Source organism: Entelurus aequoreus, linkage group LG08, assembly GCF_033978785.1.
Source record: "Entelurus aequoreus isolate RoL-2023_Sb linkage group LG08, RoL_Eaeq_v1.1, whole genome shotgun sequence".
NCBI classification, from domain to species: domain Eukaryota; kingdom Metazoa; phylum Chordata; class Actinopteri; order Syngnathiformes; family Syngnathidae; genus Entelurus; species Entelurus aequoreus.
Genome location: NC_084738.1, coordinates 60,722,507 through 60,747,664, shown reverse-complemented (window position 1 = coordinate 60,747,664; position 25,158 = coordinate 60,722,507). Strand labels below are relative to the sequence as shown.

Genomic DNA, 25,158 nt, shown 5'->3' with positions numbered 1-25,158 from the left:
TGCGTTCATGCTTGGAGTTCAGTACTTTGATCTTGACCCAAATAATCAACCATACATAAGGGGTGGGGCACAAAGATGTTATGTTTTGGCAACAATAACACCATAATACAACGATTATGCGAGAATATAACATTTTTGTAGAAAACATCTGCAATACTTAAGGATATCCCAGCAGGCGCAAGACATTGATACAACGTTGATTGTACATACATGTCCTTTAAAACTGACTTTGAAACAACGTTGCAAAACGGTTGTCTTTGTAAATTGAGACACCGTTGATGTCTAACGTTGGATCCACGCTGTTGGTTGGGGAAATGACCAAAATTCAATGTTCAAATCAACGTCAGAACCCGACATTGATTAGACGTCGTCAAAATGCATGTTGTTTCAACGTTATATTTGTGTTGTAGAATATTGGCTGGAAAATGACCAAAATTCAATGTTCAAATCAACGTCAGAACCTGACATTGAATAAACGTCGTCAAAAAGCATGTTGTTTCAACATTGTATTTGTGTAGTAGAATATTGGCTGGGAAATGACCAAAATTCAATGTTCAAATCAACGTCAGAACCTGACATTGAATAAACATTGTCAAAAAATATGTTGTTTCAACGTATTTGTGTTGTAGAATATTGGTTGGAAAATGACCAAAATTCAATGGTCAAATCAACGTCAGAACTTGACATTGATTAAACGTTGTCATAAAGCATGTTGTTTCAACGTTGTATTTGTGTAGTAGAATATTGGCCGGGAAATGACCAAAATTCTACGGTCAAATCAACGTCAGAACCCGACATTTATTAAACGTCGTCAAAAAGCATGTTGATCCAACGTTGTATTTGTATGGTAGAATATTGGTTGGGAAATTACCAAAATTCAACGGTCAAATCAACGTCAGAACCCGACATTGATTAAACGTCGTCAAAAAGTATGTTGTTTCAATGTTGTATTTGTGTTGTAGAATATTGGCTGGGAAATTACCAAAATTCAATGGTCAAATCAACATCAGAACCCGACATTGATTAAACGTCGTCAAAAAGCAGGTTGATCCAACGTTGTATTTGTGTGGTAGAATATTGGTTGGGAAATTACCAAAATTCAACGGTCAAATCAACGTCAGAACCCGACATTGATTAAACGTCGTCAAAAAGCATGTTGTTTCAACGTTGTATTTGTGTTGTAGAATATTGGCTGGGAAATTACCAAAATTCAACGGTCAAATCAACGTCACAACCTGACATTGAATAAATGTCGTCAAAAAGGATGTTGTTTCAACGTTGTATTTGTGTTGTAGAATATTGGCTGGGAAATGACCAAAATTCAATGGTCAAATCAACGTCAGAACCCGACATTGATTAAACGTCCTCCAAAAGGATGTTGTTTCAACGTTGTATTTGTGTTGTAGAATATTGGCTGGGAAATGACCAAAATTCAATGGTCAAATCAACGTCAGAACCCGACATTGATTAAACGTCCTCCAAAAGGATGTTGTTTCAACGTTGTATTTGTGTAGTAGAATATTGGCCGGGAAATGACCAAAATTCTACGGTCAAATCAACGTCAGAACCCGACATTTATTAAACGTCGTCAAAAAGCATGTTGATCCAACGTTGTATTTGTGTGGTAGAATATTGGTTGGGAAATTACCAAAATTCAACGGTCAAATCAACGTCAGAACCCGACATTGATTAAACGTCGTCAAAAAGTATGTTGTTTCAATGTTGTATTTGTGTTGTAGAATATTGGCTGGGAAATTACCAAAATTCAATGGTCAAATCAACATCAGAACCCGACATTGATTAAATGTCGTCAAAAAGCAGGTTGATCCAACGTTGTATTTGTGTGGTAGAATATTGGTTGGGAAATTACCAAAATTCAACGGTCAAATCAACGTCAGAACCCGACATTGATTAAACGTCGTCAAAAAGCATGTTGTTTCAACGTTGTATTTGTGTTGTAGAATATTGGCTGGGAAATTACCAAAATTCAACGGTCAAATCAACGTCACAACCTGACATTGAATAAATGTCGTCAAAAAGGATGTTGTTTCAACGTTGTATTTGTGTTGTAGAATATTGGCTGGGAAATGACCAAAATTCAATTGTCAAATCAACGTCAGAACCCGACATTGATTAAACGTCCTCCAAAAGGATGTTGTTTCAACGTTGTATTTGTGTTGTAGAATATTGGCTGGGAAATGACCAAAATTCAATGGTCAAATCAACGTCAGAACCCGACATTGAATAAACGTAGTCAAAAAGCATGTTGTTTCAATGTTGTATTTGTGTTGTAGAATATTGGTTGGGAAATGACCACAATTCAATGTTCAAATCAACCTCAGAACCTGACATTGAATAAACGTCAAAAAACATCTTGTTTTAATGTATTTGTGCTGTAGAATATTGGTTGGGAAATGACCAAAATTCAACGGTCAAATCAACGTCAGAACCTGACATTGATTAAACGTTGTCAAAAAACATGTTCCAACATTAGGTATGAGTTGCTCAACGTCAGGACTTAATTCAACAAGTTCTCAACGTTGTTTCAAAGTCTTGTGCCTGCTGGGATCTAAAACGATTAGAAAACACGTAGAAACACACCCCTTGTAGTATCGTGAGCGATAATGCGATATGTCGGCAAAAAAAAAATCGCTTAGCTTGCACTTGCGGATTTATCATGTGAGAAAATCTTAGACGACGTCTTACACGATGTTACTTGAACTTTTTATTACCTCCACCAGAAGTTCATCTAATATTTGCCTTTTGTTCGTCTGTCAGATTAGTTACTTAGACATTAAACTTTCAGGAAAATGTCCGAAATATAAAAATAATCTGATCTGAATCATTTCTACTCCTTTACCTTACGTTTATGTTACAAGCTTCAAGTTAGTTAGCAACATAGCTCAAAAAGTTATTGGTTTCATTAGACTTTCAGGGAATTCCAGAAATGGAACCATTGATTACATTTTGGGGCTGATCCAGATCATTTATACTACGTTGTCTTCCGTTCACGTAACAAACCTCAACAACTATGTGATAAAGACAGTGGAAACTGACAAGAGGGTTCACTCCGTTTCTTTCATTCCGCTATAGGTAGCTCAAAAAGTCACGGGTGGATTTTCATGTAACTTTCAGGAAACGCCAGAAACCGGATAAGGAACAAGTGGTCACAATTTTGGGGCTAATCCAGATAATTTCTTCGTCGTTACCTTACTTTTACGTTATAAGCTTCAACTTGTGTGTGTGCGGACAAAGTAGCTCCAAATGTCGTAGGCACATTTGAATAAAGCTTTCAGAAATGGGAACAAGAAATTACTTACGGGGGTGATCCCGATCCCTGTCTGGTTTCGAGACTTAGTTATTATTGGTAGATAGGGACTAGCAAATGTCTGAATACTTCTAGTTTTAATTATGCTATCTTTAACAGCTGTTATGTTAAAATGTTTCTAAAAATGCATTGTAAAACTCTTGAAAAATACTGTTTGAACTGTAGCGTTGGATTCGACCAAACCTAACAATATTTTCAAAACATTTCAAATTATTGTGAAATGTGCATAGCAGGCCAGTAGTTAGCGACATCATGCACTAAATGGTATTCCTTTGACACATGGCAGAAACATGTGTTGACACTTTTTAAGTCAAAAAGTTGTCATGTCAGCAGTCCCCGAGGCTGGTTTTCATCGTACAATGACGTGGTCCACCCTGGATCCAGCAGACAAGTGTAATTATAGCATAAGCGTCCAAAGAGAGAAGGTCTGCTTCAAAGTCAAGAGTGCCGCATTGTTTCTGGAACTCGACGCGACTCGCAGGCCACAGTCTTTTCCCAAAGTTCGACTAAGGCCAATGGCGACATAGAGATGGTCCAATCCACTGCTTTACTTGGAGGCTTATTATTATTTCTCCGTAGACCACGTCACGGCTCTATGGTTTTTCTCTCTGTATCTACTTTTTAAACAAAACAATCGTTCCAAGAATGGGACATATGATTCTTGGAGAAAAACACGCTTTTGGAAAACAGTGAAAAATGTACGAAGATACCACAAAACAGCAGTAGGAGAAATGATGGAAAGGAGGGAAAGTCGAGAGGAGATCCAAAGCCACGTCAGCGAGATTTAATAAATCCTTACAATGCAAAGTGTATCTGATTAACTGTTGGCTTTTACAGATTTAATCTCGTAACTTTACTCATGTGTTAATCTTACCAATTTGTACTCGGAGACAAGTAAAAACCCTAGAATTTGAAGTAGCAGAAATAAAATTCATTAAAAGGGATATTACTGTCTAAACCAGACCTGGGCAAATTAAAGCTGAGTTTTTCAATCTGGCCCGCCGGACATTCCCAAATCATTTTTTTAGATCTTTAAGATGGAAAGTGTAGCTGCCATTATGATGTGCAGTGATGTTTTCAAATTACCGTAAGTCTTGAACTATACAAAGTATTTCAATGGTTGGAATCTGCGCTTTTGCATGATATACTAGTTACTATGGTAATCTAATTAGTTACTATGGTAATCTAAGTTACAGCAGCTCAGACGAGGCACCAAGCAGTGTGGGTGGGGAGCGTTTCCACAGAGTGGAACAGAATGGGACAGACTTGGAAGGAGATTTTTACAACAAAGTTCTAAAGCTTAGTGATGTATCAGATATATCAGATTATAGGTGGGGGGGGTTTTTTCTTCGTATTTCGCTGTTTGTTGCATTTGTGTTGTGTTTCGCTTGATTGTAAAATATGTTGATCGAGACGGTCTGTGACGTTCATATGTTGTCGATATTCAGTGTTTTATCATTCATAGTTAATATTGTAAATCCTGCATTCTTTATTTTCATGTACATTCTCATTCAGTATAATTCCATTTCGTTATTTCAGGCGGTCTGTCATAACGTTTTTAGCATTCAATTCGACATTATTGTGAGGTTTTGTATTAGTGTTCCTAAAAATCAGATATACCGGCCCCAAGACACATTTCTTTCTCTAAATTTGTCCCCCCCTGAGTCAAAATAACTGCCCAGGCCTGGTCTAAAAGGTCATGTTTACTAATCCGAAAAATTGTCACTTTAAATGTTACTTGTCTGACATAACTGTTGCTTAAAGGGGATGTATTTGGCAAAACCAACTTTTCTTACCTATTGGTACTGTTTTTTGTGAATTTTGGATTTGCGTAAGTCCCCCAAATTTGAAATCAATTGCGGAGATATTCATAAAATAATCTTGCCTTACTCACACTTCCTCCAAACAAGCCTAATTTGCCTAATTTGTGACATTTTTCCCCAAGTGTGACGTCAGCGGATATCTCCATATATGGTAGGAATTTACCCAAAGAGCTTTGCGCGAGTCCGCCGCTGTAGTCAATAAGCTCCTTTCTTTTCTCTCCCCTCTTGTTTTGGGGCAGACTGGCTCGTACATGCGCATGCATCCTCCGCTGTTGCCATTTCTAATACAAAGTAGCGAGTAGTTCGAACTTATATCCGTCAGTAGACTCAATATGGAAGCACTAAAAATGACAACGTGGATGACGGGGAGAAGACAGAGAGTCAAAGGGGGGGCAACGTAAGTAAGACCGCCCACAAAATGGCACGTGCTGAAGAGACGTCCTGTAAAACATTATCTAAGCAACATTTTGACCAAAGAACCACCATAACATGTTACGTAGACCACAAGGAAGTGTTTTAAATGTAGGAAAAAAATCCATATAAGACCCCTTTGAATGAACGAGTTAAGTTGCTAGTAGGGATGTAACGATTACCGATACTAATGATAAAACGCAGTAAAATTCCTGATGGTTAGTGTTACCATTTTAAATTATCATAAAACTGTGATTGATTACCACACTTCAATACACTCAAAACTCACTAGCGTGCTGATCGTTAGCTAGGAGCTAAATATAGTATAATTAAGAATATATTATATTTTTTCTTCATTCAGAAATATAACTTGGTTAAACGATTTGTGGCGTGTGTTTGGATAATTTTGAGCATGTGCAACAATACCAAAACAATAATGATAACCATGATAATCTCGGTCACGATAATTGGGATATATGGTTACACAACTTGAAAGTAAACATTCAGTATGCTAACGTTAAATATTTGTCAGGTCAGTGTCTTAATGTGACGCAGTTTAATTTCAGTTGTTGGGAACTTTTCACACCGTCTCAGTCGGTTGCTAAAAGGTAGTCGTGTATCTTCGTCATCATAATAGCAATCATCTTTTTACGCTGTAAAATGTGAGTACTGAACGTCCACGGCTTTCCAAAGTATTTTTCACAGGATATGTATGCCCTCTTACGGCTTCACATACGTAAATTACGTATGTACGTAAGCTAATACGTTGTCAGCTAATAATAGCAATTTGGATAGCTAGCTTTAGCTGTCATTGAATCTATATTCCATCATAACAACAACATGACTGCAAATTATGTGTTGCTTCTCTTGGAGTGGCCGCCGTAAACACCATGAATTTTTTAGGGCCGGTAAAAAAATGATTACATAAACTTTGTGATTGTGAAAAATATACACAATTGTCAAACAAATGTGTTTCTGTTAAACCGCTAATGGTAACGGAAGCTATTTTTTGCTTTGAGAAATGTCGCCATGAGGAGGTTGCAAAGAGAACCTTGAACAAGTTATTTTTGTAAAGGAAGGGGTTAGCAATAAATATTTGACGAAACTTTATGTGTAGGGTGAAATTTACAAAATTGCTATCTAAATGTAAGTAGTTTTGGCAACTAAACGTTACGTCAGGTTGTTCACCTTCAGAATGGAAACATTTGGTAATTGCAGTCAAGTAATCCGCTCCATTTTGCACAAGTTGATTTCAAGACTCGATTAATGCACAATTGATTTCTCAATTACTGGATTGCTCATTCTGTCCATTGCTAGTAATGCTAACTTGCTCGCTAGTTCAAATGTATACCCGCTCTGTACACTTGGAATTGGTTCCTATCCAAGGGTGACTGCGGTCAAAGATTATTTATTTAACGTAAATAATCACGTTCCAGGTGTGTTAAAAAGCCCAGTTGCAGTGGATAGAAGCAGGCTTGGTAAAGGGAAGAGGAAATTGCTCTCAGCAGCAGGATTTCCCAGGAGTAAAGCCCCTAGGAAATGGTGGTATGGGTGCTGTAGACCCAAATACCTGCATGGGATAAGTAAGGAGAAGGAGGAATAAACCCTTACCTGGATACAGCTGTTTGGTAGGGGCGCTGAGCTGGGCTTCTTTGGATACTCTGTAGGCCACATCGGGTCCTTGTGACGACCGCCGATGTGAGCAGAAGCCTGTCGTTTTCGTGACGCCCTCGGGCAAACTGGGAAAATCTAAAATCTTCAAGAGGTTGGCTGGTTCCGCTGCACAAAAGAGATAAGCACAGAAGACGTCAGGTTAATCGTTTTAATTACGCCGCTTGTGCTGTGAATAACTAAGGAGTGTCTTTGGGGAGCCCACTTCTGCTTTTTTGCTGACACAAGCACACTCCGCGGGAGATGTGTACAGTTGGAACACACAATTTGGGGTTTCACACACAGCAAAAACACATCTTTTCATTCTGTTCCAGGCCACGCTCGGGCGACTGTGGCCGCCACCGTGCAATTAGCACACTTGCCGGCCGTAAGCAAACCACCGCCAGCGTACACACTGGGTTAACCTCACATGAAGTGACCCTGGACCGCACCCTGGACTGCCAAAACCACGCAGCGCAAACAGCTGTTCCCACTGACACAGCGACACACACTCAAGCATTCAGCCTCATCTGGGCGGAGGGGACAAGATGTGGACAGACCAGGGCCAATGGGTCGTGTCTATTGGGACAGAGGGGGTTTCACGAGGAGGGTCAGCACACACTAAAAACAGAAGGACTTTTACGGCAGGGATGCTGAACAAAAGCGGGAATGTCGTTGTTGTTTCTACAAGAGACTTCATGACCGTCCCTTTCGGACACATGCACAGGTATAGCATTCCTTTTGTCGGCGGAATAAAGGACCACACACAGAAGAGATCTTACCCACTGACGTGACCTCCAGCTGGATGCCGTCGCACACGGAAAACGTGCTGATCGATTTTAAAAAAGACAGCCACAAAGGGAGACGAAACACACGTGAGACACAAAAGCTGGGCACAGAGTACTGGTTCACAAGTATACATCATCCCCTGAGGACCTGCATTCTCTGCAGTGGATCATTTGGGTTTTGCTTCAGAGGGCTGGAAAAACATACCAAAAACCAACGTATGACGCTGCAGACTGTAGAACAGGGCAAGAACCATGCATAAGCAATTAAGCTACCCTAAGACTCATTGACACAAGACTCAACAAGGTGGTTTAAGATAGACAGACATAGAGAAGGAACGTCAGAACACAAGAACTTCACACTTCTGATCTGATATTGTTGATATTTTGGATTCCAACTAAATTTACACCACCAAGACACTGCAAAAACTCAAATCTGAGAAGTATTTCTAGATAAGAAACCGAATTGTGGCTATGGATGTTCTCACTCATCCAGGTCATTGTATTCTCAGGACATTCCATCGATCGCAACTGGATTGGTTGGTTTATCTTCGAAGACGTTTCGCCTCTCAATCAAGTAGGCTTCATCACTCATAGACTTAGATTGGTCATATGATCAGATCTGGTCTTAGACTTAGATTGGTCAGAACTAGTCTTAGATCTAGACTGGTCAGATTTAGTCTTAGACCTCGATTGGTCAGATTTAGTCTAGCAGCTGGTGCCAAAACCCCATCTATTTATGCAGGAACTGATGAAAACGAAACCATCTTAGAAGACTAACCAACCATTTTAGTTGTAATCGATTGAATTCCCTGAAAGTACAAATGGAATAATGTTTTGGCAAAAAAATTCTCGTTTTCTTGGCAAATTATTTTGCTCATTTTAAAGAAAATATACCAGTTTTTTTTAATCAAATTTAGTAAAGAACCATTCTTCATTTCCTTTATTTGGAATCGGGTGGGATCATTTTTGAACAAGATATTTGACAAATGTGTTTGTTTCCAGAACAGAGTTGGGTTCAGTTTTGTAAAATACTCATTCTTTATCCTTTCCTTTGCTGAAAGTTAGTAACTACTGTCCCACGTTCTGGTACCCTTCTGTCGGGGTGCCAACAGAATTACCAAAAAGGTAGAAGTACAGGTGAAACTCAAAACATTTGAATAATGTGAAAAGGTTCGTTTCTTCCAGCAATTACGAGGTGAAACTGATAGATGACATAGGCTCATAACATGCAACTCAAGGTATGTCAAACATTATTTTGATATAATTTTGACAGCTTATGAAGACTTCAAATTGACAATCTCAGTCAATTTTAACCCCCGATCATCAAAATTAATACAAATATAGGCTTGACATATCTCACTTTGCATGTAGTGAGTTAATATCACATTGGTTTTACATTCGAACTTAAATTGAACATTATTCAGATTTTTGGAGTCTCACCTGAGACACTGTGCAGTCCAGTCGGTGGACAGGAAATCGTCACATTTGTGTGTAACAATGGGCCTTTTAACAAACAAACTACTGTAGATTACGATGCATAGATGTACAAATAAGACTTCCAAAATCTTACAGTGGCAAACTAAACTAAACTGTGTTGCCTTATAGAAACCTGGCTATGGAAACCAACATAATCCAAAACATAACACATTTCTAGAATTCTTTGTTAAAGTGCGGTATGCAATGCCTTAAACCCTAGTGTTCCTCCTCCAACTTTACAACTGTGCTGGCTAAGATCGGAGCGTCTGAGATTCCGAACCACAAAAAGGTCAAACATTCAGTCCATCACACTTTTTTTATACAAACATGTAGTTCTTGAGAAGTAAACTAAAGTTGGATCAGTTCGGAGCGGCGTGACCTCCTAATCAGGCTGCTCTCATCTCTTGCTCCGTTCTGAGCCAGCCCACACTTCCTGTCTCGGAGGAAGACCGTTATCCAAACTCTCTAATTGTGCTTCAGTGCCGGGAGACACGTTTGGCCCCGACACTGACGAGGGATTTGTTGGACGGATCCGAGCACCGCGCCCTTTGGCGTCGCCCGGCGAGACTCGGGTATTCTTGGAGGTGTAGACACTTCACCTGTGATCAGGTTAAGTACCGCCATGAAAAGTTGGCTTTGTCTGTCATCAGCCCACAATGAGGAGAGTGACAGTAACCACACCCCCCGCCCACTGGGAAAACAGTGTTGGGAATGAGGAGGCGGATCATCTTTGTTGACAGATTTACATCCGTTACAAGCCATAGCTTTGTCACTAATGAAAATCAATGGTATGGAATACTATATCATGGTGGAACAATACATTTAATAAAGCATATGTTGAATATAGATATCCCTGCGGAATTCTCCTCCTAATCCATCCAAATCCATGGAAAGCGTCGACAACATCTGTTGCAGACCATTTGCAGGGCTCAAATTTAACCACGGCAACTGCCGCGACCGCCCTGATCATTTGCCGTAATGCCCTAAAAAATTGAACATGCCGTGACCGCCCTTGACTTTTACTTGTTAATGGACGAGGGATGTAACAATAAACAGTATAATGATAAGTAATGATAAAATTCCAGACGGTTAATAATACCGTATAATTTTTTAATTACCAAAAAAACTTAATTTATTAATGCATTTTAGGCAACAGGAAGTCAGACGCATGCGAACTAGCGTCGTTTGGCTTGATAATCATGCCGGACTAACTACACAGACTTTGCTCCGGAGATTTCCCCTCGGAGTAAACGGAGCCAAGCGCTTGGTTTAACGTCATTTTCCCTCGCTTACCGCCGTGCGTTTAAGAGCGGACTGCTGTGTTTAGATGGAGACAGGTGTGGACAATATTGTCCCCACACTAACAGTGTACAGCGAAGGAGAAAAACTATTTGATGTTGCTTTTATTTTCTCAATACGGCGTTCATCAGCTGCTGTGACTGAGAGTTAATGAGGTGGGGAAACATGCAGTAGGCGATGTGTCGTGAACGTTGTCACAACTTGTTTATAAAGTCTTTACTTTGTTTACTGGGATGTTCACTCGTCGTTTATTGAACTGCAAACAGTATCAGTGTTCAAATAACATCAATACTAGCTATGTTTTGTCATCTCATCGAATTGAACGCTGGCTGTGAAGATTGTGTATTCGATGTGCGAGGTGTCACTCTTTATTTTTGTTGGACAAACTGTTGTACTGATAGGAGGCGTTGGAGAAGAACAAAGCTTGTTTATTAGACTTCATCTTCATTAGCCAAATTGCTTTGTGTTTTTTTTTATATCAAAAAGTAAACGCCATGTTTTTATTTTACATTATTCGTGTTTGTTTCATGTCACAAAGGTATGACTTCCAAAACCATTCATGTGAAATAGCATTTTGTTCATGTTTTATTGTGTATACGACATATTTCTGCTCAAACTCTCAATGGATCTGTCCCGATACAGCATCTACATGTACATATAAATGTTCATAACTTAAAAAAATAAATAAATAAATATGGTGCTGGAGCCTATCTCAGCTCCCTCTATCAAAATGTAAAAATAGAGATAAAAGCATCATGTAATGACAAAAAGCTGACAAGTTGATATTATTAAAGCATTAAAAAAACCGAATATTGTTTCTTTAGATATATGGATAACGTTTATCTATAGCCTTTTTATTAGACGTTGCAAATTACATGATGGTATTACGTTCACACCCCAACACTGCTTTACCTAACAATCAGTAAGTATTACTTTTGTCATAATTGGCAGCCCTCGATCTCATACATGAACATTATTTTTATCTATATGGACAAAAAGTGCAGTTGCGTCTTATAGCCATCAGGTGCCATCGTTCAACATTCTTATATGTATAAAAAAATTATGTTTGCCTTGGTGCCCTAAAATATGAGCCCTCCTTTAAGGCAACACTTGCCTTGACCTTAAAAAGTAAAAATTTGAGGCCTGCATTTGTCAATCATCCAATGTGGAAATCAATTCAGCAAATGTGTAAACAATCAATAAGACACCAGAACTAATCAAGCCCTGAGCGTTAATAAATCAAAGAACTTAAGCAAAAGTAAAATAAACTTTTAATGATGCAGCAAATATATTCTTCTCAGCTGGCACAAGACATTGAAACAACGCTGAGAACTTGTTGAATTAGGTCCTGACATTGAGCAACTTAAATATAACGTTGAAACAACATGCAACGTTTATTCAATGTTGGGTTCTGACATTGATTTCGACCATTTCTAACCAATACTCTACAACACAAATACGTTTAAACAACATGCTTTTTGACAACGTTTATTCAATGTCAGGTTGTGACATTGATTTGAACATTGAAATTTGGTCATTTTCCAACCAATATTCTACAACACAAATACAACGTTGAAACGACATGCTTTTTGACAACGTTTTTTCAATGGCAGGTTGTGACATTGATTTGACCGTTAAAATTTTGCAATTTCCCACTCAACAACGTGGATCCAACGCCGTCTCATTTTACAAATACAACTATTTTGCAATTTTGTTTCAAAGGACATGCACGTATAATCAACGTTGTATCAATGTCTTGTGCCTGCTGGGTAATTGGGGCAAAGTGCTGCTACAAATATCGTATTTTAGCCTCTAAAGCAGGGGTCCCCAAACTACGGCCCGCGGGCCAGATCCGGCCACACAGCATGCAAAATCCGGCCCAAGGAAAGTTCCAAGTTAAAACATTTTATTTTACATTTACATTTTTTATTTTTTATTTATTTATTTATTTATTTTTTAAATCTTTCATTTCTAATCCATTTTCTCTGTGTCTCCTAGCCCCTCAGGCAAATCATATTGTCTTAAAATTAATTTTCCCATCGATAATGTGACAATGTTAAATGACAAAACGGATTAACTCACTGGAATATAAAGACAATATATATATATATATATATATATATATATATATATATATATATATATATATATATATATATATATATATATATATATATATATATATGTACAGCCCGGCCCCCGGCCAAATTTTTTTAACCCAATGCGACCCCCGAGTCAAAAAGTTTGGGGACCCCTGCTCTAAAGGCTTAGTGGCCACATGCGTGGACAGCACCTTTTAGCTCTTATTTCCAAAATTGTGTACACTACTGAATGGGGGTCTTATGGCTGCTTATGTGGACACTTATACTGCCATCTGGTGGTGTCAGAAGAGTATAACATACAATGGAATTTGGAGAAAAAAAAGGGTAAAAATAAGAATTAGCATGTCACTACACATGAAGTACACGTTTGTGTACTTATGGACTAAGTACATCATGTAAAAAGATACTTTTTAGTTGTTATTCTAATTAGGGTCCAATAAGCCCAAATAGCAAAGAGACATAAAAAAAAAGCATGTAAACAAACAGCTTGGGCCTTAAGAGGTTAATTATTCATAGAACAAAAATAATAAATGCTACAATGTTGGATACACAATTTGGAGTTTTGAATAACGCTGTGTTTTTTATTTTTTTATTTTTTAAATTAATTTATTGTTTTGTTTTTTTAACAGTGGGATCACAGTGACGTCAACGTGTGCCAGACGTACTTATATGGACCAGAATAAACTTGGATTGACATTTAAATTTTCCTGAGGGGACTCTCCTGAAGGAATCAATAAAGTACTATCTATCTATCTATCTACTACATGTTAGCAAGGTAGAGAGGCAAGGTCAGTAAGCTCGAGGGGACTTCATTTGCCTCTAAAAAGACTGCCCCCTCAAAACTAACTGTTTTCCAAGCATAACCAGAAAAATGTGCTAAATTTACGCAAAATGTACACCAAAGCATATCCAATACATATAATCTAGACCAGGGATCCTCAAACTGTGGTACGCGTACTCCATCTAGCCGTACACCAAATAATCACTTAATTAAAGTACAGTGTTTTATTTTCCCATATTCAAAGTGTTGCTGTTCAAACTGGGCGTAATGTTACAGTGGTCAAAAATGTCAAATACGCTTGTTAAATAAAACCGCTGCCCTGTTTTTAATGAATACTTAGGCCTACTACGCTGCTGTACAATCACCATACAGTACGTCCCATTTAAAGGTTCCTTATTCTGGTGTTTTTTCAAAAACTTGAAATAAATGCCAGAATTGGATCGCAAAGTCCGGAGCTCTACTGCTACTCCAAAGAGTGCTGTTGTGAACTCTATTCACTTTTTACATGTTGTCACACGCTAGGGTTGGGACACAAACGTTAGCAACGTTAGCATAAGCATGTGATCTACATGCTAACATCACGCTCACGTTTTAACGGCAGTATCATGCCACATTAGCATATCCGCAAACTCTCAGCTGCCTTGTCCGTAGCTGACTGACGAATAGTTAGCAGAGCTTTACATTAAGATGTGTAGCAAAGCCTACTTTTTTCCCCTTTTTAAAAAAATACATAGCTTTAAGTGTGTTTACACAGGGTGGGCTCATCTAGATATGAACAGGTCAGAGGCAATATTAAAAGGTTCATGACGTCCTTCAAAAGTGGAGCAAACTAGTGAGGAAGATGGCTGATTTTTCTCAACTTTGGTGTTCATAAACAAGCACCTGTGTTTAAATTGTGTTTTACATTAAACCGGCACTAAATGTACATTGTTTTTGCGCAATACTAAGATGTTCAAATACTAATTTACAGTGCCGCTAATAGCTGGATGGCAACGATTATGCAAATCGGTAGTTGCATTATTTTAGGTGGCCCATCATCATAGTGGCCCAACACATCATTTTATTGTGGACTGCCACTTAATTCTTATGTGGCACGCCATTTTATGCGGTCTGCCACATCATTTCATGTGGTCAGCCACGTCATTATAGCCCTTGACCACACTTGTGATTAAGGGCTTTATAAATAAACTTTGATTGATTTCATTTTGTGCGGCCACATCATTTTAAAGTGGTCCGTCCCATAATTTTAGGGTGGCACATCACATAAGTCTAACGTGGCCCGCCACATTATTTTATGCGGTCCGCCACATCATTAATGTGGCCCGACACGTCATTTTATTGTGGAATGTCACCTAATTTTATAATGGCCCGTCCCAAAATGTTAGGGTGGCACAAAACATAAGTCTAACGTGGCCCACCACTTTATTTTATGTGGCTGCCACATCATTAAGTGGCCTGACACCTCATTTTATTGTGGAATGTCACTTAATTTTAAATTGGCCCGTCCCAAAATATTAGTGTGGCACATCACATAATTCTAACATGGTCTGCCACATTATTTTATGTGGCTGCCACGTCATTAAGGTGGCCCGACACATAATTTTATTGTGGAATGTCACTTAATTTTAAAGTTGCCTGTCCCAAAATTTTAGGGTGGCACAACACATAAGTCTAACGAGGCCCGCCATGTTATTTTATTTGGCTGCCGCATCATTAAGGTGACCCGTCCCATAATTTTAGGGTGGCACATCACATGAGTCTAAGTGGCCCGCCACATTATTTTATGTGGTCCGCCACATAATTAATGTGTCATTTTATTGTGGACTGCTACTTAATTTTAATGTAGTCTGTCCCATCATTTTAAGCTGGCACGCTTGTGGTCTGCTACATCATTCATGTGACCCACCATATCATTTTATCGTGGACCGCCACTTCATTTTAAAGTGGCCCGTCGCATAATTCTAATGTGCCCCCCCCGTTATTTTATGTGGTCTGCTACATTATTTTTTATAGTCTTCCTTGTCATTTTTAAGGTAGTGCTCCACGTCATTTATGTGGATGGCCGCATCTTTTTAAAGCGTCCCAAAACATCATTTATGTGGCCTGCGTAAGGCTGGAAATATTTTTAAAAAAGCCCTTTCTGGCTAAACGTATTTGTTCTTTCAGTTTTGACAATTGCACAAGTAAAGTAGTACACCTGATGTTCCAAGCTTTATTCCAAGTGTATATTCTTATGAATAATTCACTGTTCCATGTGGCCCTCTGAGGGCAGCCATAATTGCCACGTGGCCCTCAATGAAAATGAGTTGGACCCCCCCTGGTCTAAGGAAATAGAGAGTGGTGGTCTAGACTAGCGAGGATCCTAGAGCGACGATCGTCGGTGCTTTAAATGTTTTAGAAGCCAGCAGGCAGACGTCGCCTGCAGCTTCCATGCATTCTTTAGACAGATTTTCTGCCTTTTAAGGCGGCAAGTGTGCACGCGGCCGCCGGCGACACATTAACAACCTCGGCCTGGAAAACGTATCTAAATAAACGGCGCACTAATCCCGTGACGATAAGCATTTTTCGGAGCAGGAAACAATCCATCAGGCCCTTCAGTGCTCCCCAATCCTGCTTTACCGTCTTCTATTGCAATCAGGGTTTTGTTTTTTCATCCCTGCAGATCCGAGGGCCCCTGGGCGAGGTCACGCGGAGGTGAGCCAAGCGGAGAAGGTGTGACCACAAACACAACGACGCGCTTCTCTGTCGAGGGGACCACCGAAGAGAAGCCCGGCGAGACACACGCCGTCATTCACGGGCTTCCGCTGTGGAGGAAGCCGCCGCCGACCACATCCGAACCGCAGGTACGGACCTCAATCGCACCTTGTTAGGCGGACGTGTTTACACACCTGGCCTCACATCCGAGAGGTTTCCCCTGGCGTGCACGCTTGGTGTTTATTCGCCACTTATGTACTCATTCATGTACTCATTCATGCTAAATAGCAACTCTTGAGCTCCAGTCCGACTTTAACCCGACATAATCCTCCACTCGCGCTTCTTTGAAGATTGGTCGCGACAAACCCCTGCTTCCCTAGTAGGCGGCCTCGGTTCTCGTACGTATCATTATTTTATGTGGTCCGTCACATCATTAATGTGGCCCGACACATCATTTTATTATGGACTGCCACTTAATTCTTATGTGGCCCGTGCCACATCATTTTATTTTACCCGCCATATCATTTTATTGTGGCCTGCCACATTATTTTATTTTGGACCGCTAAGTCATACTAAAGTGGCCCGTCCCATAATTTTTAAAACGCCACATGGGGTCTGCCACATCATTTCATGTCATTATAGCCCTTAACCACACTTGTGACTAAGGGCTATATAAATTAACTTTGATTGATTGATTGATTGATTTTATTTTGGACCGCCACTTCATTTTAAAGTGGTCCGTCCCATAATAATTTTAGGGTGGCACATCACATAAGTCTAATGTGGTCTGCCACATCATTTCATGTGGTCCACCACATCATTATACCCCTTAACCACACTTGTGATTAAGGGCTATATAAATAAAGTTTGATTGATTGATTGATTGATTAATTTTATTTTGGACCGTCACTTAATTATAAGTGGCGGTGGCACATCACATAAGTCCAATGTGGCCCGCCACATTATTTTACGTGGCTGCCATATCATTAATGTGGCCTGACACGTCATTTTATTATGGACTGCCACTTAATTTTCAACTGGCCTGTCCCATAATTTTAGGGTGGTACATCACATAAGTCTAAAGTGGCCTGCCACATTATTAAAGTGGCCCGACACATCCTTTTTTAATGGACTGCCACTTAATTTAATTCGGCCCATCCCATAATTTTAGGGTGGCACATCACATAAGTTTAAAGTGGCCTGCCACATTATTTTATGTGGCTGCCACAACATTAATGTAGCCCGACACATCATTTTATTGTGGATTGCCACGTAATTTTAAAGTGGCCCATCCCATAATTTTAGGGTGGCACATCACATAAGTCTAATGTGGCACGCCACATTATTTTATGTGGCTGCCACTTCATTAATGTGGTCCGACACATAATTTTTCTGTGGACTGCCACTTAATATTAAAATGGCCCGTCCCATAATTTTAGAGTTGCCCGATAAAACTTTTTCACTTCCGATACGATATCAATATTGGAGCCTTGGGTATTGGTCAATGCCAATATTAATCCAATATGATGTCAGCCAGAATCACCATACATATTTTTTATATTTTGTAGTGAAATTACTCGGAGAATAGGTATAAAAAATAACTCCTTGTTTCTTGCGTCGTACAAAGAAAGCACTACTGAGTCAAATTCCTTGTATGTTACATACTTGGCCAACAAAGATTATTCTGATTCTGAGTCTTATGACAGACTTACGCTGTCTCTAAGTTGAAGTGAAGTGGTAATTTGACTTTTTGACGACAATTCATAAAGTTAAGCTCACAACGCAGTAATTTGAATGGTGCGGACACGTTTGTTACTGGACATTTTCTAAGACGCTTCTGCTTTGGAGACTTTAATTAATCATTTAATACTTGTAGATATTGGCACATGTGCTGTTTTAGACTGCAATGTCATTCAATTAAGGCAGTCCTTCTCAAATAGTGCTTGCGACCATGTGGTTTAGCTTCATTGTGACTACTGTGCGAGACGAGGAAAGACTGGCGGGTTGTTTTCTTTAACGTTAACAAGGATACCATGTAATGCAGAGGTGTACTTATAACCATTTTACAGACAAATGATACTATTTATAGCCGTGGTGGAGAGTGGGGAGGTACCAAATATTTTCCTTCTTCCTGAATAAATAATTGAGACGCACTGAATTAAGGACATTTATTAGGTGTGTCTAGCTTGTTTGCTATTGTGTGCATAGCTGTTGTGTAGCTGCTAGCTCCTATGGTTACCTTATTGTAAACGATTCGACCAACATACAAGAAAAGCCGAAACTCGTGTGCTTATTGGATGGAGGACATGTTGATGTTCACCGCAGGCCGGCTCGTGTCGGAGATCGATGTTTTTTCTGCCGATATCGCACATGTATCGCAACACAAATGTTTATGCGGGGGCTAAGTCATAGGTCCGATTTCTTGATATTCACTCCCGAGCGGATCTTTACAATGTTTTTTCCAAAAAGATGGTTTCTCTCCGTTCACGTTCATGATTTATATTTACGAGCCAGCGTTCCAGTCCTTTGAGTTCCACTTATTCCACTTTTTTCTGAACAGTACTTTGAGATCCATAATCCTGGCCTCGGCCCCGCGCCATGTCTGTGGTGGATCCCCTTTCCATTCTCTTTTTCCCCACCCCGCACACACTGTGGCTCACCATCCTCAGGGACCCTTCAGACGGCACCACTGCTTTGACAGGAGGGGGCTGGAACAGTGAATTAGGAGGTGGGTTTTTTTGTACGGGGGTGGGGGGGAGATTAACATTCTTCCCTCTTTCACTGCCCCTCTCCTCCCTTCCCTCATCGCTTCTTCTCGAAGTGAGGCCGGCGGCGGACTCGTCCAGTAGGCACATGCTTGACCTGGCGCCGAGGACAAGCAGTAATTAGCAGCCAGAGAGAGAACCCGACCCCTCCTGGAAACCAAGAATGCCCGATGAAAGATCCCCCCCCGACCCCCTTTTTTTCTTCTATATTTCAGCTGATTGTCCTAAAAGCCTCTGACTTTTCACTTGAAAATGACACCATGCTATATTATCAAACCAGTAGTAGGTCCTAAGTCTAGTCCAAGGGGCCTTCAGTGATTTCCAGGCTAAGGATGGCGAGATGAAGCAGGGCCCTAGGTTACACTTACCGTATTTTTCGGACTATAAGGCGCGCTTAAAATCGACAGAGCGCCTTATGTACGTATTAAAATCTTGTTGCGCTTACTACCAACCTCCAAGCAACAAGTATGACCAGTAGATGGCAGTCACACATACGAGATATGTGTGGACTGCAGGCTGACGCCTGTTGAGTTGATGTCAGTGGATTATCCATCTTTGGTAAAGGTTGCAGTCAAGAAGCTCCTTCTTGTTCTCTATCCTCTCATTGTTGGGCATTCATCCTCCGCTGTTGCCATTTTTAATACAAAGTAGCGTGCAGTTCACACGTACTGTATATCCGTCAGCGGACTCGCTACGGGAGCGCTAAAAACTACCGCTACAGCAAAGATGGAAGTGGAGCCACGTAAATAAGAGACGGCTCAGAAAGCGACTCGAAGATGGTCAGTAAAACATGACCAAAGAACCACCATCACATGTTATGTAGACCACAAGGAAGTGTTTTAAATATAGAATGAAAATCATAACATGACCCCTTTTAATGCGTTTTATAATCCGGTTGTATGAAAATAGACCTGAATAGACCCGCTCCTCGGCCGTGCGCCTTATAATCCAGTCCGCACTACGGTCTAAAAAATATGGTACTTTAACCCAGTGATTCACAATTATTGAATTACAATATAGAATCTGATCATATTTATTTATTTGTCCGTACAAGCCTATAGACTAGACCAGGGGTCACCAACGCGGTGCCCGCGGGCGCCAGGTAGCCTGTAAGGACCAGATGAGTAGCCCGCTGGCCTGTTCTAAAAATACCTCAAATAGCAGCACTTACCAGTGAGCTGCCTCTAGTTTTTTAATTTGATTTATTTACTAGCAAGCTGGTCTCGCTTTGCTCGACATTTTTAATTCTAAGAGAGACAAAACTCAAAAAGAATTTGAAAATCCAAGAAAATATTTTAAAGACTTGGTCTTCACTAACTGACAAAGAAACAGATAACAGATTTGGTGTCCAGTTCAAAGTGTGACACGATTTATTTAAAAAATTGAGAGTTGACTTTTGTATTTTACATGATTTATTATTTGTACAAAGATGGTGCAAAATAATTCATGATTTGTTAAAAAATGTTAGTGGCTAGCTAGTTAAAATGGGATATTGTGATTTCACAAGACTGTCTTAGAAGTCATCATTTGAAAATGTTCAATTTGAAAAATGTGCACTTAGAGAAAATATAAAAATAAAGTGTTGCATATTGATATTTATCTGTTTCTATATATATTTATTGTGAGAAATCATTAAGATGATCAATGTTTCCACAAATATAAATATCATTAATTTTTAATAATAACATAGAGTTAAAGGTAAATTGAGCAAATTGGCTATTTCTGGCAATTTATTTAAAGGCCTACTGAAAGCCACTACTACCGACCACGCAGTCTGATAGTTTATATATCAATGATGAAATCTTAACATTGCAACACATGCCAATACGGCTGGGTTAACTTATAAAGTGCAATTTTAAATTTCCCGCTAAACTTCCGGTTCGAAACGCCTCTGAGGGTTGACGTATGCGCGTGACGTCAATCATTGAAACGGAAGTATTCGGACACCATTGAAGTCAATACGAAATAGCTCTATTTTCATCTCATTATTCCACAGTATTCTGGACATCTGTGTTGGTGAATCTGTTGCAATTTGTTCATCGCATTATGGAGAAAGAAGCTGAGCAAGGAAAGAAGAAAGTTGTCGGTGCGAAGTGTCTATTTTGCGAGGGAAGTCAGCAACAACACGTACACAGCCGGCGCTTCTTTGTTTACATTCCCGAAAGATGCAGTCAAGATGGAAGAACTCGGACAACAGAGACTCTTACCAGGAGGACTTTGATTTGGATACACAGTTGCGATAACGTGAGTACACAGCTGCGCTTCCAAACATTTGATCGCTTGCTATAACTAGCTCGAGCTAGTAGCTAGGAGCTAGGAGCTAGCATTAGGATTAATTTGTGGCATATTAAATATAAGCCTGGTTGTGTTGTGGCTAATAGAGTATATGTATGTCTTGTGTTTATTTATTGTTGTAGTCATTCCCAGCTGAATATCAGGTACCACCCGCGCGCTTCCAAACATTTGATTGCTTGCCCGTACGTGCGTGTCATGTACGTAACTTTGATTAAATATATAAGCTTTATGAACCTTGGGTTAGGTGAACGGTTGTTTGGGCTGAGTGAGTGTGTGTGTTATGCAGGTGTTTGAATTGTATTGGCGGGTTATATATACGGGATCCCGTCCATATTACCCGCTCGAGCTATAACTAGCTCGAGCTAGTAGCTAGGAGCTAGGAGCTAGCATAACAAACACCTAGGTGTTTTTATGCGGGATTAATTTGTGGCATATTAAATATAAGCCTGGTTGTGTTGTGGCTAATAGAGTATATATATGTCTTGTGTTTATTTACTGTTGTAGTCATTCCCAGCTGAATATCAGGTCCCACCCGCGCGCTTCCAAACATTTGATTGCTTGCCAGTACGTGCGTGTCATGTACGTAACTTTGATTAAATATATAAGCTTTATGAACCTTGGGTTAGGTGAACGGTTGTTTGGGCTGAGTGAGTGTGTGTGTTGTGCAGGTGTTTGAATTGTATTGGCGGGTTATATATACAGGATCCCGTCCATATTACCCGCTTGAGCTATAACTAGCTCGAGCTAGTAGCTAGGAGCTAGCATAACAAACACCTAGGTGTTTTTATGCGGGATTAATTTGTGGCATATTAAATATAAGCCTGGTTGTGTTGTGGCTAATAGAGTATATATATGTCTTGTGTTTATTTACTGTTGTAGTCATTTCCAGCTGAATATCAGGTCACCCCCGGCTCTCACAGCATCTTCCACTCCCCACTAGTCCTTCACTTGCACTTTCCTCATTTAAAAATATTTCATCCTCGCTCAAATTAATGGGGAAATCGTCGCTTTCTCGGTCCGAATCTCTCTCACTTCATGCGGCCATCATTGTAAACAATAGGGAACTTTGCGTATATGTTCAATTGACTACATCACGCTACTTCCGGTAGGGGCAAGCCTTTTTTTTATCAGATACCAAAAGTTGCGATCTTTATCGTCGTTGTTCTATACTAAATCCTTTCAGCAAAAATATGGCAATATCGCGAAATGATCAAGTATGACACATAGAATAGATCTGCTATCCCCGTTTAAATAAAAAAAATTCATTTCAGTAGGCCTTTAAGTGTGTATCAAACTGGTAGCCCTTCGCATTAATCAGTACCCAAGAAGTAGCTCTTGATTTCAAAAAGGATGGTGACCCCTGGACTAGACTATGTGCACTGATGAATTGTGGTTGATTGACGGGCCTTTTGTTTTCTTTTGTGTTGAGGCAATCCGGAAGTGCAGTTGTCTGTGGCTTTGTATCAATATTTGCTTGAATTTATTCGACTGATTTTATTTTTTTTCTGTAGGGCGGGGCGGTAGAAGAACATTTGATTTGTGTTGTACTGTATTTCTGTTCACTGTTTGTCCAAAAAATTCCAATATAACAAATATTTGTTTAAACAAACACCCTATGAGCTGCTGGCACCTACATGCCACCGAGCTAAATAAATGTGTATAGTTTTCTCATGCCCCCTGGTTAAATGATTAGAAAACTTTAAAGGATGTCTGTAGTTCATGTCTGCAAGAATGAAACCAATATATTTGGTCAGCAGAGCCATGTATAGTGAGAGTATGGCCAACTTTATTTCAGAGTTGGTCCCCATTCATGGCGCCCTGTAGTCATGTGAGGAGATTCTGACCATCAGAGAGAGTCTGGCCGGACAATATCTTGAAGTAGATGAGGCAATTCCTGAAGGAATTGCGTGTGAATGCTCCAATGCTGATGTTGAACTGAAATCCTGGAATATTTTTTTTAGAATTGTTGAATTAGAGCACACAATTCCCAAACAGGCTGAATATTTTGAAGTTGGAACCGTTTGAATCAGATGAAAAATGTGGCAATTGGGGATATTTGAAGAATGTCCCATTGATTTCAATGGGAATTTCCCAAAAATTTGTGAATTTCGGGAAAAGTGGGACTTTTTTTGAAAATGGTAAAAAAAAACTTGAATGAGTTGAAATGGTTGGTGTTGGAATTTTTCAAATCGGTCAAGAAATGTTGAAGTAGTAACATTTTTAATTGAGAAATGGTATTAAGCAGTTCCTGGAATTTCGGGAAAACCTGCAATTTTTTCAGTTCGAAAAACAACTTTGTTTTTTGTCCTGATTAGGAGGAATGTTTTGACGGTGAAACGGTTGAAGTGGGTTGAAAAATGTGGAAGGAGTAGTCGCCAGAAAAAAGGGTCAAAAAAGGGTTTTAAAAAACAGAAATTCTGGGACTTCCTGGAATTTTTTTTACTTGAAAAAACAATAGTTTGAATGTCCAGGATAAGTGGAACATGTTGAAAAATGTGGAAATGGTAGAAGGTTGAAAAATGGCCAATTAATTTTGAATGCGAAAAATGTCCCGGAAAACCTGGGATTCCGGGAAATCTGAGAATTTTTGGAATTTGTCAAGGGAAAGCCCGCGATTCCTGAATTAGCTGAACAGTTTGAAGTTGGAACGGTTTGAATCGGGTGAAAAATGTGGAAGGTGGAGCGCGCCAATATCTGGAGAAGAAGAAGAAGAAGAAGTTGAATAAATAGATGAATTTTGGTGTAGAAAACCATAAGTGAATGCTTTGGAGCATTCACACAATGATTGGTCAAAAGCCCCTCACATGATGACAGGGCGCCATGTTGGGGACCAACACTTAAACCGAGTTGGCCACACTTTGTTGGTCTTATTTCCTCGTGGAGCCTGTTGATTGATTTGAGCAGTGCTGCCACCTAGCTGGAGGCTTGTGAATCGTTTAAGAATGAAAAAAGACGCTGATACCCGAAATCTCCTGACAACTCACTATTCTAGAAGCACTGGGGTGCGATCGTTGAACCGCTACTTCCTGTTGCTTGGATGTTACTGGCGTCACGTCCGGCTCAAGTCCCGCCCTTAAAATATGTGTGGTGGTCAAGCTAGCTCTGTTCTCAATGAGTACTACTATGCCTGTGTTGTTTTCGGCTGTACCGATGGTTAAAATCGCGAAAAGGATAAATGTTTCTTCAGAGTTCCTCGAAAGATAATCAAGAAGGGCGGAAGAGTGCAAGATTTTATGATTGACTCGAAGAACGCACAAATTTGCAGTGATCACTTCGTTAAAGGTTTGTTTGATATACGGAGTGAGAAAACAGTACACATGACTTTAGCTAGATGGCATGTAGGTGCTGGTGCCAGCAACTTATAGAGTGGTTTGTACAGATAAATAAATACATATTATCAAGTTCTTAATCCTATTTTCAATTTAGGGAAGGGGCGGGGGAAAAAATTATGTCCCCAAAGGGGCCGTGACTAAAAATGATTCATTGTTGTTTTAACCCCTGTGGTTGTTTTTCAGGTGTTTCTACAGTACCTTCTTAATAGGGGTGTCAAAAAAAAATCGATTTTAGGATTAATCGCGATTCTTATTTGTAACGATTCTTAATCGATTAAAATAAATCCCAAAATTATTATTTTTTGTATCTGTCCTGTCCAGGCTCTCAGACAAATCATATTGTCGATGTAGAAATTTACTTTAGAAACCAGTGTTGGATACTTCTCTTGTTGGCTTATTTGTATTTGACTTTAT

The 25,158-nt window shown here is 39.7% G+C and overlaps 1 protein-coding gene and 1 long non-coding RNA gene across 8 annotated transcripts in view; one reads left to right on the top strand and one right to left on the bottom strand.

Annotated features, from left to right (window-relative positions):
* The window catches only part of LOC133656135 (uncharacterized), a 217,827-nt gene that overhangs the window by 52,040 nt on the left and 140,629 nt on the right, over positions 1–25,158 (top strand). For 5 of the 6 annotated variants that reach the window (XR_009827106.1, XR_009827103.1, XR_009827102.1 and 2 more), the window contains exon 6: positions 16,321–16,501. This is a non-coding gene — a long non-coding RNA (uncharacterized LOC133656135). Of the gene's footprint in view, positions 1–16,320; positions 16,502–18,912; positions 19,038–25,158 lie in introns of those variants that run through there. The other variant, XR_009827107.1, reaches the window with a different exon arrangement.
* The window catches only part of col5a1 (procollagen, type V, alpha 1), a 143,533-nt gene that overhangs the window by 92,520 nt on the left and 25,855 nt on the right, over positions 1–25,158 (bottom strand). For both annotated transcript variants that reach the window (XM_062057011.1, XM_062057012.1), the window contains exon 2: positions 7,174–7,341. In XM_062057011.1, the coding sequence (XP_061912995.1) occupies positions 7,174–7,341 (168 nt within the window). The remainder of the gene's footprint in view (positions 1–7,173; positions 7,342–25,158) is intronic.